Genomic DNA, 14,115 nt, shown 5'->3' on the forward strand with positions numbered 1-14,115 from the left:
CCAAACATTTTTAAAATTGCTAATTAGTTGCATTATAATTCTCAAGGATCCATTAAGGCAACAAAACATTCAGTGCTTGCTAAGGTTTGACTAATCTGTCAAAACAGAATTATATATAAGCATTCAGAAATTTAGCAGAATTAACTGAACCACTTAATTTATAGCACCAACACATGTATCAAATACAATTCTGTCTTTACAAAACTATCTCATATGTACCATATCAATCAATTCAACCATCAAAATAAAGCTTAAAAGGGGCTTGCAAGGAGCATCAGTCTTGTGGTGCTTTTCTAAAAGAAGTAGTGGAATTTCAACTGTTTTTCATAATCACATGAGATTCAAAGATATAGCTTAGGTTTAAAAGTACAGTTAGATATACAATTTTTTTCAAGCATCAATGATAACTGGAAATAATATAACGATATGAAGCAATAAATACAGAGTTTAAAGTACGGAAAATTTAGAAACCACAATTCAACAGGTTATGTGTGTGTACCTATATACATATTTATGCTGTTTTATTTTCTTGGGAAAATACCCATGTGCTTTTTATTTATTTTTTTCTTAAATTACTTTCATGTACCTTCTCAAGTGTTTCTATTTCCACAATATAAATATTCCTCAAAAGAGAATATTTACCTAAAATTATTTAGAAAATGTCTTTTGAAACTGAATTTTTTCTCCCTTTCAATGTTCTAGTGATAGCTCATAAAAAAACATAAAAGGCAAATTTGTTAATTTTGGCCTTTAGCAAGTCTGAAAAAGAAAAATAGAAAAAAAAGTCAATTGCTATTCAGAACTTCACTTAACAATGAGCTGAAAAATTGTAACGTTGCACTAATGCTAGCCTAAAGCCTAAACTTGAAGCCCAATTCCGCTTGCTTCTGAGAAATAGGACATTTACGTCTACTTGAATAGACAGGATTAGAACAAAAATCAATTCAGAATGAATAAAAATTAAACACACAAGTAGTTGTGTTAACTAAAAAAATGGATGCTCGGTAAAAAGAAAGCAAGGCAAAGAATAGAATAGTGCACTGTGGTTTTATTGGTGGCAGCAAAGACAATTTGCTTCTTTCATATGTAAAAAGTATTCAGCTTCATTTAACTAAGAATTTAAAAAAGTCTCCTGTGGTATCAAGTTCAAATTTCTTCTGCTTATATCAGCTTTTTTGTCTCATCCTGTTGCTTGGAAAAAGCCAGAAGTTCTTCTAGAAGTCTTCATCAAGTTGGAGCTGCCAGTGAATTTTCCTTCAACCCAAGAAGATCACTACAAGAAAAAAAGAAAAGACAACAATAGATAACAATAGATAAGCCCCAAAACAGTTTGTACAACTTTACTGCTGTTCCTTTTTTTTTCCCCTCCTCCAAAAGCCTACTCATCTGCTTTTCTGTACTTACACGTCTTTAGAAAATTAAGTCAGAAGATTGCACCTCAATGCTATATATATATATACGCATATACATCTATACGTGTATATATATATATATTATATATGATTGGTTTAACACAAGGAAAGAACATTTGCTGGCAATGTTTTTTACAAAATTAAATTTTCCATTAGTACAGACTTCACATTTTGTAGCAAGTTTGAGAAGGTGTAGATTAATTCTGTCACTAAGCAAAAGAAGACCCGAGGTAGTGACCAAGCACTCATAGCTTCACACTCTTAGTTTTTTCTAGCTACTCCAAAAGCCACGGCTCTTCAAAACACACATTTCTGATTACTTATTTTCCTTCTATTTCATGTTACCATGACATTCTACCCAGGAAACATAGGCTCAGAAAGTATTTTATTACTGCTAGCCTTCAAGTCCCATATTTTTATACTCTAAGAGGAATATCTTAATTTTCAGATCTTCTGAAACCAGCGTTTAGCTACTTTGACCCTAAACAATATAGAATGAATTCAAAGGATCTCAATGCAGTGCTCTGAGAAAGTCCTGAACTACTGTCCTATATCTCACTACTGGATATTAATAAAACTCCATTTCTAGGCCAATTGTACCACTCTGAGGTATTGACCTGAATACTCCATTGCTCTGTCTACATATTAACCAGCAAGACAGGACTTTCCTGCATGTCTGCAGCAACTGTTCTTGAGAAGCACATGAACTCCATTTAAAAACAACAACAACAACACAAAATCCACTAATTGAGGAAGTGATACATCGTTGGACCAGTGCTAATGAGCCCATCCTCTGAAGTGGTAAAACATCATACAGGTTAGTTTGGGTGTGAGATGATATGTCTACTATATGAACCATATGCTTTATCTTCCTTCTGTCTCTATCAAAGTTATTATAAATATGGCCATCAAATTTTGCTTCTACAATTGCCTGATATGTTTCTGAAAATAGGGCACACCTTGGCATTTTTAAATATTAAGTATTACAACATTAAAATTCTATACAATATTAAAATTCTACACAATTTACCAATTTATAATATATACATCAACAAAGGCTCTACATCTCTTTTCAGGAAAAATGATTTAAGTTATTTATTTTACAAAATACTGAAGTATAAGGGATATAAAGCCTCTTCTCTCAGGGCTTAGTGATGTCACAATTAATGGTCCAGCAAAGCATTTTTCAGTGAAAAGCTGTAGAAAAATTAAATCTCACTAAATTCCTTAAAAACTTCCCCTGCTATATCATGTATTCATCAAACAGGTTATCTAAAGCTTTTAGAAATATGTATATGTCATTCTCTCAGAAGCTCAGGATTAAAAGGATGAAAAAACACAGAAATCCGTTTCCATGAAGTGACATTCAATATTCTTGAGTTTTTCACTTAACATTGTTGTAAAGGTTTATACGAACTGGAAACAAACCAGAAAGGACTATGTTTGATTTTCTTCCTACATTTAAAATGAGAGGAACCAACTTCACCTTCCATTTAATTTTGGTGAAGTTTAATAGATTTCTATTACTGGTTTCTCTCAAGCTCCACAGTCTTGAACGATTTCATTTGGTCACGTTATGCATTTCTAAATTCTACATAATGTTAAAATATATAGCAGCACGAGATGTACTATGGATAACCATAAACCACATCTGATAAATGTAATTACCACTCTGTCAGGCTGAAAGTTTCCTGACATCGCTTTATCTACCAAAATAGGCAAATGAGATCAGCTCATTTTCATTTTCATAGCAAGGTGCAATCAAATCCACAGAGAGCAAATACCTTTGTCTTATAAGACTTAGAATCATAGAATCACAAGGTTGGAAAGGATCTGTAAGATTGTCTAATTCCAACCATCCACCCATTACCATTGCTACCACAAACTTGTTCCCTACTCTCCAACAAATCTTTCACTCTTCTTGAGATACAAGAGTAATTATCATTTGGGATGCCTGTCTTGTTCTTCCTCCCTCCTCACAAAAACCAAACGCAGCCTTCCAAACTTCTACTGTGCAATTTGGAAGTATCAAAAATATTACCTAAACACACACACAAAAAAAAGTTTTGACAGTCCTCTATACTGAGCATATTCCATTAGGCTGATCACACTGACATCTCCCTGAGATGACAGAGTTAGTTTAGAACACAGCTCACTGCATATACCCAAATTATTTCTGCATATTTTATAATTATTTCATGAAATGCTTATCGATAGTGATTGATATACTTAAAATAGAAAATACTAGGCTACGGACAAAATACAAAATAATTATCACCTTGGAAAGAGTAAGGAGTAAATTTTTTCTCCTTGTACTGAGAGTAGTCCTCCAGACAAAAGTAGTATGTTGGAATATGGTTAAAAAAGCAAAATCATATTTATTGCATTTCAAACAAACGAAAAACTGCAGAGACTAGCAGCATCTATAAGCCAGCCAGAGGTGAAAGAATGAAGAAATGAAAGATATCAAAAGAGCTTAGAAAAAAAAAAGAAATCAGCTGGTCCTTAAAAAATTAGAAGCAAAACAAAGACATTGTAGATATCAACCATTACAACTTTGCAATGATCTGTTTATTTGGATTAGACCTTTAATGAAAATTTGAAAATTAATGATTTAGAAAATTCAAAAAAGGTAAAATGAATGCAGTACAGCATATTCGATTTGCTCAGTGTTTTTTTTGTTTTGTTTTTTTAGGAATGTCACATTTTATATTTGCTTGTGTTACAGAAACTACAGTATCTTATTTGTTCAAAATACTCATAGCCAACTAACCAGCATTGAGGGCTGTTACACAAACCAACTAATAGCTAATCTGTAGAAAGATCTTTCATAGAACTCACAAAGACAGAAAAACACTCAAGCACTTAAAAATTCTGGTCTTCTATTCTTGAAATCAAAATCCATTAATGAAATGTCAATATGATATATTTACCATTTAATTCTTATTAATCAGTTTCTAGCTCTTGGGGGCTGATAAAATTGTTGAGTAGGTCGTGTGGACCGCCTTGGTTGACCATCACCTCCTCTGCGGAATTCTAGAGTTTGCTCATATGTTTCTTCTTCATCCTCCTGTAGGTAAATAGCATTGTTTTAAATGTATGAGTAGGTATGTGAGTTATATATACATATACACACGTTTAAAAATGTACACACATAAATAAAAGTATGCATGCATAGGAACTGCTGCTTCTGTGTGGTTGAACACTTTATAAAAGAAGTGAATAGCCCCTTAAAAAAAAAAAAACCCTAGGAAATCCAGCAAAAAAAAAAAAAAAGAAGAATCTCAAAATTCAGTCCTCAAGGCAGTAGCAGAAGTCACTAAATATTTGCAGGAAGAAAAAAGCACATGTATTAGAGCAGAAATTATTCTCCAAGAGTTGTACAGGCAAACTCAATAAGAAAAATAAATTTAGTAACCTGCCAGAGGAAGAAAAATATCTGTTCAGGGGAGTTTAGAAATGTGTTTGAAATTAAATAAGAATTAAGGAATGGAAAGGCAAGGAACAAAGTCTAGCAACACGCATCCTCAAAACACAGATCTGAAGTAGCAGACACAAATCTATGATGAAATAATAATAATTAAAAAAAACCTACAACCATAGTGGACAGTAATTTAGATATGAATTTGCTACAAGCAGAAATAATATACCCTCACCGTAAAAGACTTTTCCCTTATATCCTTATACCATAGAGTCATCTGAGTTAGAAAGGACCTTAAAGGTCTAATCCAACCCTCCTACAACAAATAGAGACATTTACAGCTACAATCACAGCTGTGGAGCATAACTCACCTCACTTGCTTAACAAGCAAAATCAAGCCATATTTTTGCAATAAACACAATTACACTGTAGAGGCCAAAGGATTAAGCAAGTTTGACGAAAGTCTAGGAAAACCCCAAGAGTATCAGTCCTTCCACAGTCATTAGAAACAGTAGTGTCAATGGGACTTCTTATCCACAAATTCCCTAAAACACTGAGTGCTGGGAGCAGGAGCAGAACAATGTTCATTCCTACCCTCTTAGTCCAAGCGTGCACTGTGGAGACAGTGTGCCACATAAGACGGATCTTTGTCTTGAGGCAGCATGGCTATTGCTGTGTTAACCTCTGAGATGTAATTACCATGCACACTGCAAGGTCCTGATACAAGGAAGGATTTTAAACAAAGCCACTGGGATCATTAATAGCTGAGCACCATTCAAACAATGTTGAGTGAGCTTTCCCAGCAAGAGAGGAAGAGCACACAGAGCAGTAGTCCCACTTTCAAGGGCCATCTGAGAGGCAGGTAACATTCCTGGAATGTAGCTATCTCTTCATAAGCAGCAGTAAAACCCATCAATAGGTGTAGCCAAGTAGTTGTTTATAATAGATCTTCCTTTTATTGGAGCTATCCGAACTTTTTCACTCACAAGATGAAATTTGCTCTGTGTTGAGACAAAACACCGCTAGTACTACTGACAAATTCAATCTACTTTCTTGCTCCAAGTAATAACTAAACAAAATTATGAAATTGAATGGAACTCAGGATTTCTGTCAGATCAAGCAGCTTCACAGGAAAAATACCCTTTGATTCCAACCTACTGACCCTCATACTTCAACAAGTGCAGTTTGCTCAACAGTTTAGTCTATCAGCAGCCTCCTGCAGGAGCGAGGGTCCTCCTGCACTTTTCCACTCCAGAAACAGAGAAGGCAAGTGGGCACAATGGCTGCCAGATAGGTCCAACGCTGCTTATAAAGGATTCCATTAATATGGGTGAAAGAATAAGGAAGGAGTATTGCACCTACCATGAGGAACTGTCACATTTACAGAACAGGCTCAGTTACCACATAAAGGGTGACATCTTTATGTCAAATGACAATTTGACATCTGTTTCTTGCATTTTACCTATTCCTTTTATCCTGATCAGATAAAATATTTTCAAAAATCACATTTTGTCAAATCATATCTGCACTGAACAATGCTTGTTGTTTTACAAGTAATTTTATTTGTTATGTTCCACCATTTGTCAATTACTTACCCTCATCTACTACTGATGTCTCTTCCTTTCTTTTCTATTGCTATTTAATTCTACTTCCATCTTGCAGTTTTCTGTGAGTCCATCTCCTTTATCTCAATTCACTGTAAAATCTCTCCAGATCATTCTCAAAACTGTCTTCCCCATTCTGGAACAGCATCTAACCTTTGTAGGCAAAACTTAAGTTCTCTAGTGCGTTCATCTTTGTGTCTTGTGTTCTTCCACCTAAAAATTTCACCCCTCTGCATATTATCCTACAGTCACTTAGGTCTCACATCTTGAAGCCTTATTAGCTGCTTGCTTTCAAATCAGTGACATTCTAAATTATACAATTTCCCACCTACTTACACATACAAGATCTGACTACATTTTTTAAAGTTGGCCACAACCTCTGACACTTGCCACCTCCTTGGGGTATTTTTGTCCTATTAACAGTAGAAGCTTTACAATACAAAATTTATGATAAAATAAGTAAATTTGATCATCTCATTCTTTCAGCTTATTAAGTATTATTTATTGAAATACTCTGGAATCAGGGACTGAGTTTTCTAGTACTTGGCTATGTAGGTAGCCAATGCGCAAGCAAAACTCTGTCTACGAGCACAATGGCAAAAAAACCAGGGGCAATTGGCAGACATAGAAAAAAACAAAGTCTACAGTGCAAACAGTGAAACGCACCAAAAAATTATTGCAGTAACAGATTCGAAAAGCATCAGAGAGAGTGATGGATATGAGTATTATTTAGGTATTTAAAATGAGATAGCAAAGAAGGGAGCATAAATCACTGAGAATTTCAGCTTCTGTTCAAAGTTTTGCCATAAAAATCTGCTGATGCTTATGCTACTTTAATTCCCACTCATAAGAAAGATGAGGACTTAACAAGTGTAAAATAGCAATATGTACACACTCACCGCTTTTTATTTTGGACCCATATATTCTCAAGAGCTTTTACTAGCACTGTACTTTATCAGCTAGGCTTACTTTTACATTGAAAATTCAATGGATTTCACAGCTGCAAAATGAAGCTGTAAATCCAGCACTTAATATACTTTAAAAACAAATTTACTTTTAAAACTATCAGTACTTCAGTAGAGTATGTTTGTATTTCATGAAAGGGTTTTTCAATTTCAATTGCAAATCAGTGTGTTAAAAATAACAGTTTAGAAACATATAACATTCCGAGAGTGAATACTTATTTTGAGTCAGATCCAAAAGTAGTTTGGCACTGACCAATGATAAGAATTCAGTGTTCTTGAAAGAAATTATTGAACAACTTGTTCTGAACTTTTCAGAGGAAGATGAATTTATACACAGATATGAAATTAGCAACTCCAGGCCTAGAATTGGAAGATCTTAATCATAGTACTTATATATTTTTACTATAGCATGCATGACTTTCAAGAACAATTATGTGGATGACAGTAAAGAGCAGGATTGAATTCACATAAGCTTTAACTGCCTCATGTTCTGCTCATGCTTATTTAGTTGCAGGTTACAGCTGATCAGCTCCATCAGTTTGTCATCTATAAACAGGTTACCTCCATCTATTCCTATTTAAGGACGGAAAGTTCTGCTCTATCTACCACACTCTTCTGCTAAGGTATTTCAATTGATCCTTGGAGAAGTTTTCCAATAAAAAATTAGTGTGTAACTCTCTGTGGGCTATTACAAATGAGCAAGGATGGGTGAAGGAACAGAACTAGGCCAGGAATCATGAGAGAAAGAAGAGACAGAAGTCCAAGAAAGCATTTTCTCTTTCAGTATTATAAAATGACTCAATTTAAGCTGTAATTTTAACTTCAACCACATACTGGATGCATGGAAAACTTGCTGGAATCAATACAAAAACACATTGTTTCCGTTCTTGAAAAATGAACGACACTCTTTCATCTGCATTTTGGTTCCCATTTCCTGGGCCAGATTTTATGCTTCTATGTGCCCACTTTGCTGGCAACAGCTGTTCCTTGCTGTTAACACATGAAATGATCTCTTGCTTTGTGAAATTCCTTTCTTCAAACTTGTTTCTTTTGCCTAATCACAGAGTTTTAATCTTGAGTATTTTAAGTCTTGATTTTTGTAGTTTCTATTTACCTATACTTGTATCAATCAAAAACAGACCGAAGGATTTTCCAGATATATTTAAAAACACAAAAATAAAAACAAAAAACAAATCACACCATAGCCATGAAGTAGAATATCACAATTTTCCTACCGAAACCTAGAACTTATCTTTAAAACTGCAATATATTGTTATCTGATATTTGGACGAAAAAGTACTGTTTGAACCATCTGTCATATTCCATTAAGCTTTTGATAAGGCTTTATCTGAATATGTAAATGGATTCTTCAAGTTCTAGAACAAGTAAGAATGAAAAGGATGTTGTGAAGAAAAAAAAAAAGAAAAAAAGGACTAAAAGATTAAGTTTAAAGTTATTAAAGTTTAAAGCTCTTCTTAGAGCACCTTAGGGCATAATTTCAAAAATTGCTATCAAATGAGGCATCAAAAGCACAAATAAAAAAAGAAATTACCACTGATGTATATTTTTCAAGAATCTTAATCAAGGACTCACTTTGTGACAAGAACATTTTTTAAGCATCTATTACAGAATAATTCAACACATTTGCTGTTAATTTTCTTCAAGAGTTATGCTTATTGCAGTATGATACTGTAAGACTTCTATGTAGAATCTGTAAAATTGAATGCCTATCACTTGCATATACTTTTAACATACTGAACTAGGGCTATCTTTCTCTCTTCTGCTTCTTAAATTAAAAGAAATTTTGGTGTATATTATAAATACAACCCTACACTCTACCTTCAAGCTCTGCATAAAATCTTTCACACAAGAAATTCACTTTCTCCTCATGTGAGAACAGCCAAACTCAAAAATGACTGAGAATGAATTAAAGTTGCCATAAAATCAGCTAAAAACAGAAGAGAACAGAATCCATAAAAACCTTTTATTTACCTTAGGAGGGTACATGTTTGTCTGAACACACATAGAAAATACTTTCCTAACTTTGGTACATAAAACTAGAAGGCGTGGAAATACACATTAACATTTGTGGCTTTTTATTTTCAGAACCAAAACCTCCCATTGACACTTTCCTGGCCAGTCTTTCCAACAGAAGTAAATTAATAAATGATAATAAATCTATTCAGTTCATTTTCACCAAACAAACATTAGAAGTCCAGAAGAACCAGAAATAATGGTTAGTTTTTGTACAGTTACGAAAAGCATACTTCAGATCAAGAGATTTATCAATTTACAATGAATTGAAGATACTAAGAATATACTAAGTGATTCAGAAATCTTGGAACACAAACAAACAAACAGTAATAAAGTTTTTATTGAATTTATTTTCTTTTTCGTCTGCTGAAAATGTAAGCTGCGACAAAATCAGCAGAATTTTCCAATAGATACTGTTGGGATAAACTACGTTCTGAGTTTTGAGTGAGACAAGAAACAAGTGATAACCAAATGATGAAAAAATTGCTGATCCTTCAGAAAAATCAAGAAATGCAAAACAGATGAACAAGGAGGTGAACTTACATACATGGATCTGAGACTGCTAACTGCTTCACAACAGTTACTTGGAGTAAGACATCTGAACTTCTTTGTAATTCATTGCTTTTCTTCAACTCTGAAGACAAAGCACTCAGTTTCTAAATAAACTGCATCCCAATTACGTTCCCATAAAACTAGGATAGTGTAAACCTCGGGCATGATCATCCTACAGACAATTTGTTAGATCATCTGCTCTCTTTAAGGGTACTGCACAGGTTATTCACAGTTGTGTTCATTCTCTCTAACACAAAAATAAATCTGTAACTCTTCTAGTAACGTTTGGGCTTATGATGCAAACATTCTCTCATGCAAGTTGTTGCTGTGTCCTCAACATAAAGTCTCAACATAAATTTTAAAACTTCCTAAGAAATACATATTTAAGCCACACATATCATATCACAAAAGCAAAACAGAAATACTAAACTCTATTAGTAAAAAACTTGTTCACATTGAGCAGAATCAATATCCAACTATGCGTACATAAATTTTATTTGTAAAGAAAACTTTATTTTTAAAAGAAAAGACAGTGAAGTGAACTGTGCAACAGAAAGAACATTCACCCTGCAGACACATCAAATTTTCTCAATTGAACAAGAAAAAAAATCCACAAACAGGAAATGCATTTAAAAAATAGCCACATATAATACATAGCAATATGAAATTGTCAGGAGTAAACACAGCAAATTATTCTCCTTTTCTCCCACAGACAACACTTAGTTCTTTCCTTAGTTCTTTCCTCCCCCACTCCTATTTGTTTTTTTAAAATAAACTATCCATCCAGTTTTTTAGAACATAAAGTTAAATGATGACCTCAAGAAAAGTTTGGTTTATACAGGTTATACAATAATGGACCTAAACATATTGCCACAAAGAATACCCAAAACTCTATGCTCAGCATTCAACTTACTTGCACTAACTGCATTCTTAAGCAATTCATACACTTCTGGAGGGGGAAAAGAAGCACCTACTGTTCTGTAAAATGTAGTATGTAATCAGAAAATACTGCCAGCAACTATCCAGAAAAAAAAAAAAAAAAAAAAACCCAAAACACTATGTTGTGGTATGAGTAATTATCTATGCACTGTTGTCAGGGCATGAAACCACCACAAAAATCCAAACAGATGGAGAGTTTCAATGACATTTCGGTGAACCTTTTCAATTTTCAGCAGATGGTATAGGGAACAACAGACACTCATTGCATTATGAGTAAATATGCATTGCCAAATATAGCAACATTTCTGCAAGAAGTGTGTTCAGGATATTTAGAAATGTTCTTCTACATTTATATATAAGTAGTTTTCACAAGAACAAGGACTATGCAGCATAAATGTTGGAAAAATATACCACTCAGATGTTGGAATTTAATAATAAAAATATATATATTAATAAGTAAAAAAACATGTAAGGTAATTCTACAAGCCTGATGAGACTGCTAGGTAAGATATCACTGCTCTGTACCTGATAATCTAGCATCTATTCCTGCAGTACTATATCTAGTTCAAGTACAAATAAAATTCCAAGTAAACACTACTAAATGGGAGCTCAAAGCAGAGCTACAAAAACAGTTAAAGGACTGGCAAAACTTGCTTTTTAGTTAAAGACTTTAGGAACTGGAGCCACTTACCAAGGTAACATGATACATTAACTCCTGCAATTTTTATATTAAATTACACACTTTAAAATTGCTTCATACTTCTAAATGTAAACATTCTATAATAAATACAAATTAAATTCAGAGAAGTTCTATATCCTGTTTTATAAAGTACAAGGCTGAAAAATTAAATCATTTCTACACATTTCAGTTTGTCTCCTCCTTTTTTAGACCTGAAAGACTGGAAATATTAGAAAGATAAGGAAAGCACTGAATTGAAAAGTGCATTTTAATTACAGGAAAAAAAAAAAATCATTCCATGAACAATTAGTTTTCTTAACATGCCCTTGTTGTGGTTTTGTAATTTTTTAAGACTCCTAAGGTTCACCACGAGAGTTTCTATTAAAAATTCTCCAAATGCAGTTAACACACAAGACGCTCAAGATACAACAAGGAAAAGCTTTCTCAAACTCAAACTAAGATAATACTGTTGTCAAGACAGAATAAAGTTATAAGGATATATGTATGTTAAGGAACTCAAATTTAAATTAAGATGAAGTGGTCATTTAAGTGAGTAACGTAGACATGAATTCTAGCATTCCTCATGACTTCTATCACCTCCTAAGTCAGTCTTTTTGTAAAAATAAATAAATGTATTTGTACTGCCAGTTTTAACAGAAGACACACCTTGACTAACTTAGCAAAGATATTACAAACTTTGTGTAGGGTTTAAGCAAATACTACTTCTTTAAAGCTTTTACAATCTAGATATATTGTCTAGTTCCTGAGAATACAAATTGATTCTAGCAAACTTGTCAGACTAAAATATTTCCTCTTCTGTTTATGTTATCTAAAGATACTCTAATAAAACCTGATTTAATAGTGCTGCTCTTCGACAACATGAACAACTATATCTAGCTCAGGTCTACAAAAGCACTCATTTAATAATAATTCGTTATTTTAAAATCATGAGGGGGGTGGAAGAATGACTTCTACAAACAACTGCTTTCACACTATGCTTTTTACCTTATAGAAGATGTCTTGTTTAAAAGATACTACTGGTAATGCTTGCAAGTCATCGAACAAGGAGGGGGAAAAAAAACCTCAGACAATAACCAATCTGTACATGGTTGTTACTTAACCACAAGTATAATGCTTCAATTCAATGCGTGCTTTATACAGCGTGAGGGAATATGATCTACAGTCACATACACACAATCCAGTACAAATTGGGGTTGACATATTCTGCAATATCAAGTCATTGGTACTACATCTCTCTTTCCTAGAGAGCAGCCAACGAAGAATAACTATATTAATATATAGTTTCTCCATTTTCCTCTCAAAATACCTTCAATTAGTATTTAAAGGCGGGTAAACTTGGAACACAGAACACAGAAAAATAGCAAGTACAGTCCAGACATTTTTACACAACTAACCTTTTTTCATACTTCAAGAGGAACAACAGTGCCTAAACAGGAAGAACTTGTGTTCAGTCTCAAAAAACTCAATATAGAGAAAGTCATAGAATGAAAATATAAAGAATATTTCTCCCATAAAGGAATAAAATACGGTACTTAAAATAGGTCAAGACAAGCTATTCCACAGCACAACTCACATTAAAGGACAGTGTTAGTGAGGAACAGTCTCTCAAAATAAACAACCAAAGTAGTCCACATGACATGGTCTCCAAAACATCGCTGTATGAAACTACATTTAACAGCATGAGGTTAAAACAATAGAAAAGTATAATAAGCATCCTATTTTTATCAATGCCAACTTTTTATAATAGCTACACAAACTCTAAGAATGCATCCTTAATCTGATTTGTACTGCTGACAATTTACAGCATTTTATAGTCTAATGAATACAAAACACTTGACTAAAAGACTAAAACATTCTGCAATGTCCGATGAACATTTGCCTAATGATACAGACAGAAAATGGAAAGACATTGTTTTATGCCCACTTAGTGCTAACTACCTCCTCTCAACTGAAATTTGCCTGCTTTTAGTTTATTAAAAACAAAACTGTATTTCCTTAATCACCTTAAAGCATCCATTATTACATTTCAGCTGTGGGCCTGTAACTTTCAAGGGAATAATTAACCTGCATTGTAATCATCCATCTGTATTCCAACACATACACAGGAAACTGAAGTCTGAAAAACCATCTAGTTTCTCAGAGGGCAGAGGTGCTAAGGAAAAATACTGTAGATGCATCATGACAAACATTTTCCACAATGCTTGTTTCTGAATTGAATACAAAATTCTATGTAAAAAAAGTAAACAAACAAACAAAAAATTTAAAAGAAGCTTAAGGTTTATTAAGTTCTGTCTCAATCTAAAAGTTCAATGGAAACTGAAGTCAATGTATTACAAATATGGAAAATCAGGCACATCACTACAAAAGGCCTAAATCTAAAATGCTTTAGTAAAGGAGATAAAACTTCTGTGAAAACAAACTTTATAACTTTTTAGATGAAAAAGAACTTATAAATATGCACCACCACAATTTGAACAAAGAGTAGTCT

At 33.4% G+C, this 14,115-nt stretch overlaps 1 protein-coding gene across 2 annotated transcripts in view; it reads right to left on the bottom strand.

The window, feature by feature from the left end:
* Nucleotides 1-549: 549 nt before the first annotated feature.
* TDRD3 (tudor domain containing 3) overlaps nucleotides 550-14,115 on the bottom strand; it is a 95,947-nt gene continuing 82,381 nt past the window's right edge. For both annotated transcript variants that reach the window (XM_052705589.1, XM_052705591.1), the window contains 2 exons: nucleotides 4,346-4,482; nucleotides 550-1,273 (listed from right to left, as the gene is read on the bottom strand). In XM_052705589.1, the coding sequence (XP_052561549.1) occupies nucleotides 4,363-4,482 (120 nt within the window). In that variant the 3' untranslated portion in view covers nucleotides 550-1,273; nucleotides 4,346-4,362. The remainder of the gene's footprint in view (nucleotides 1,274-4,345; nucleotides 4,483-14,115) is intronic.

This window comes from Tympanuchus pallidicinctus, unplaced genomic scaffold (assembly GCF_026119805.1).
Source record: "Tympanuchus pallidicinctus isolate F22 unplaced genomic scaffold, pur_lepc_1.0 scaffold6, whole genome shotgun sequence".
NCBI classification, from domain to species: Eukaryota; Metazoa; Chordata; class Aves; order Galliformes; family Phasianidae; genus Tympanuchus; species Tympanuchus pallidicinctus.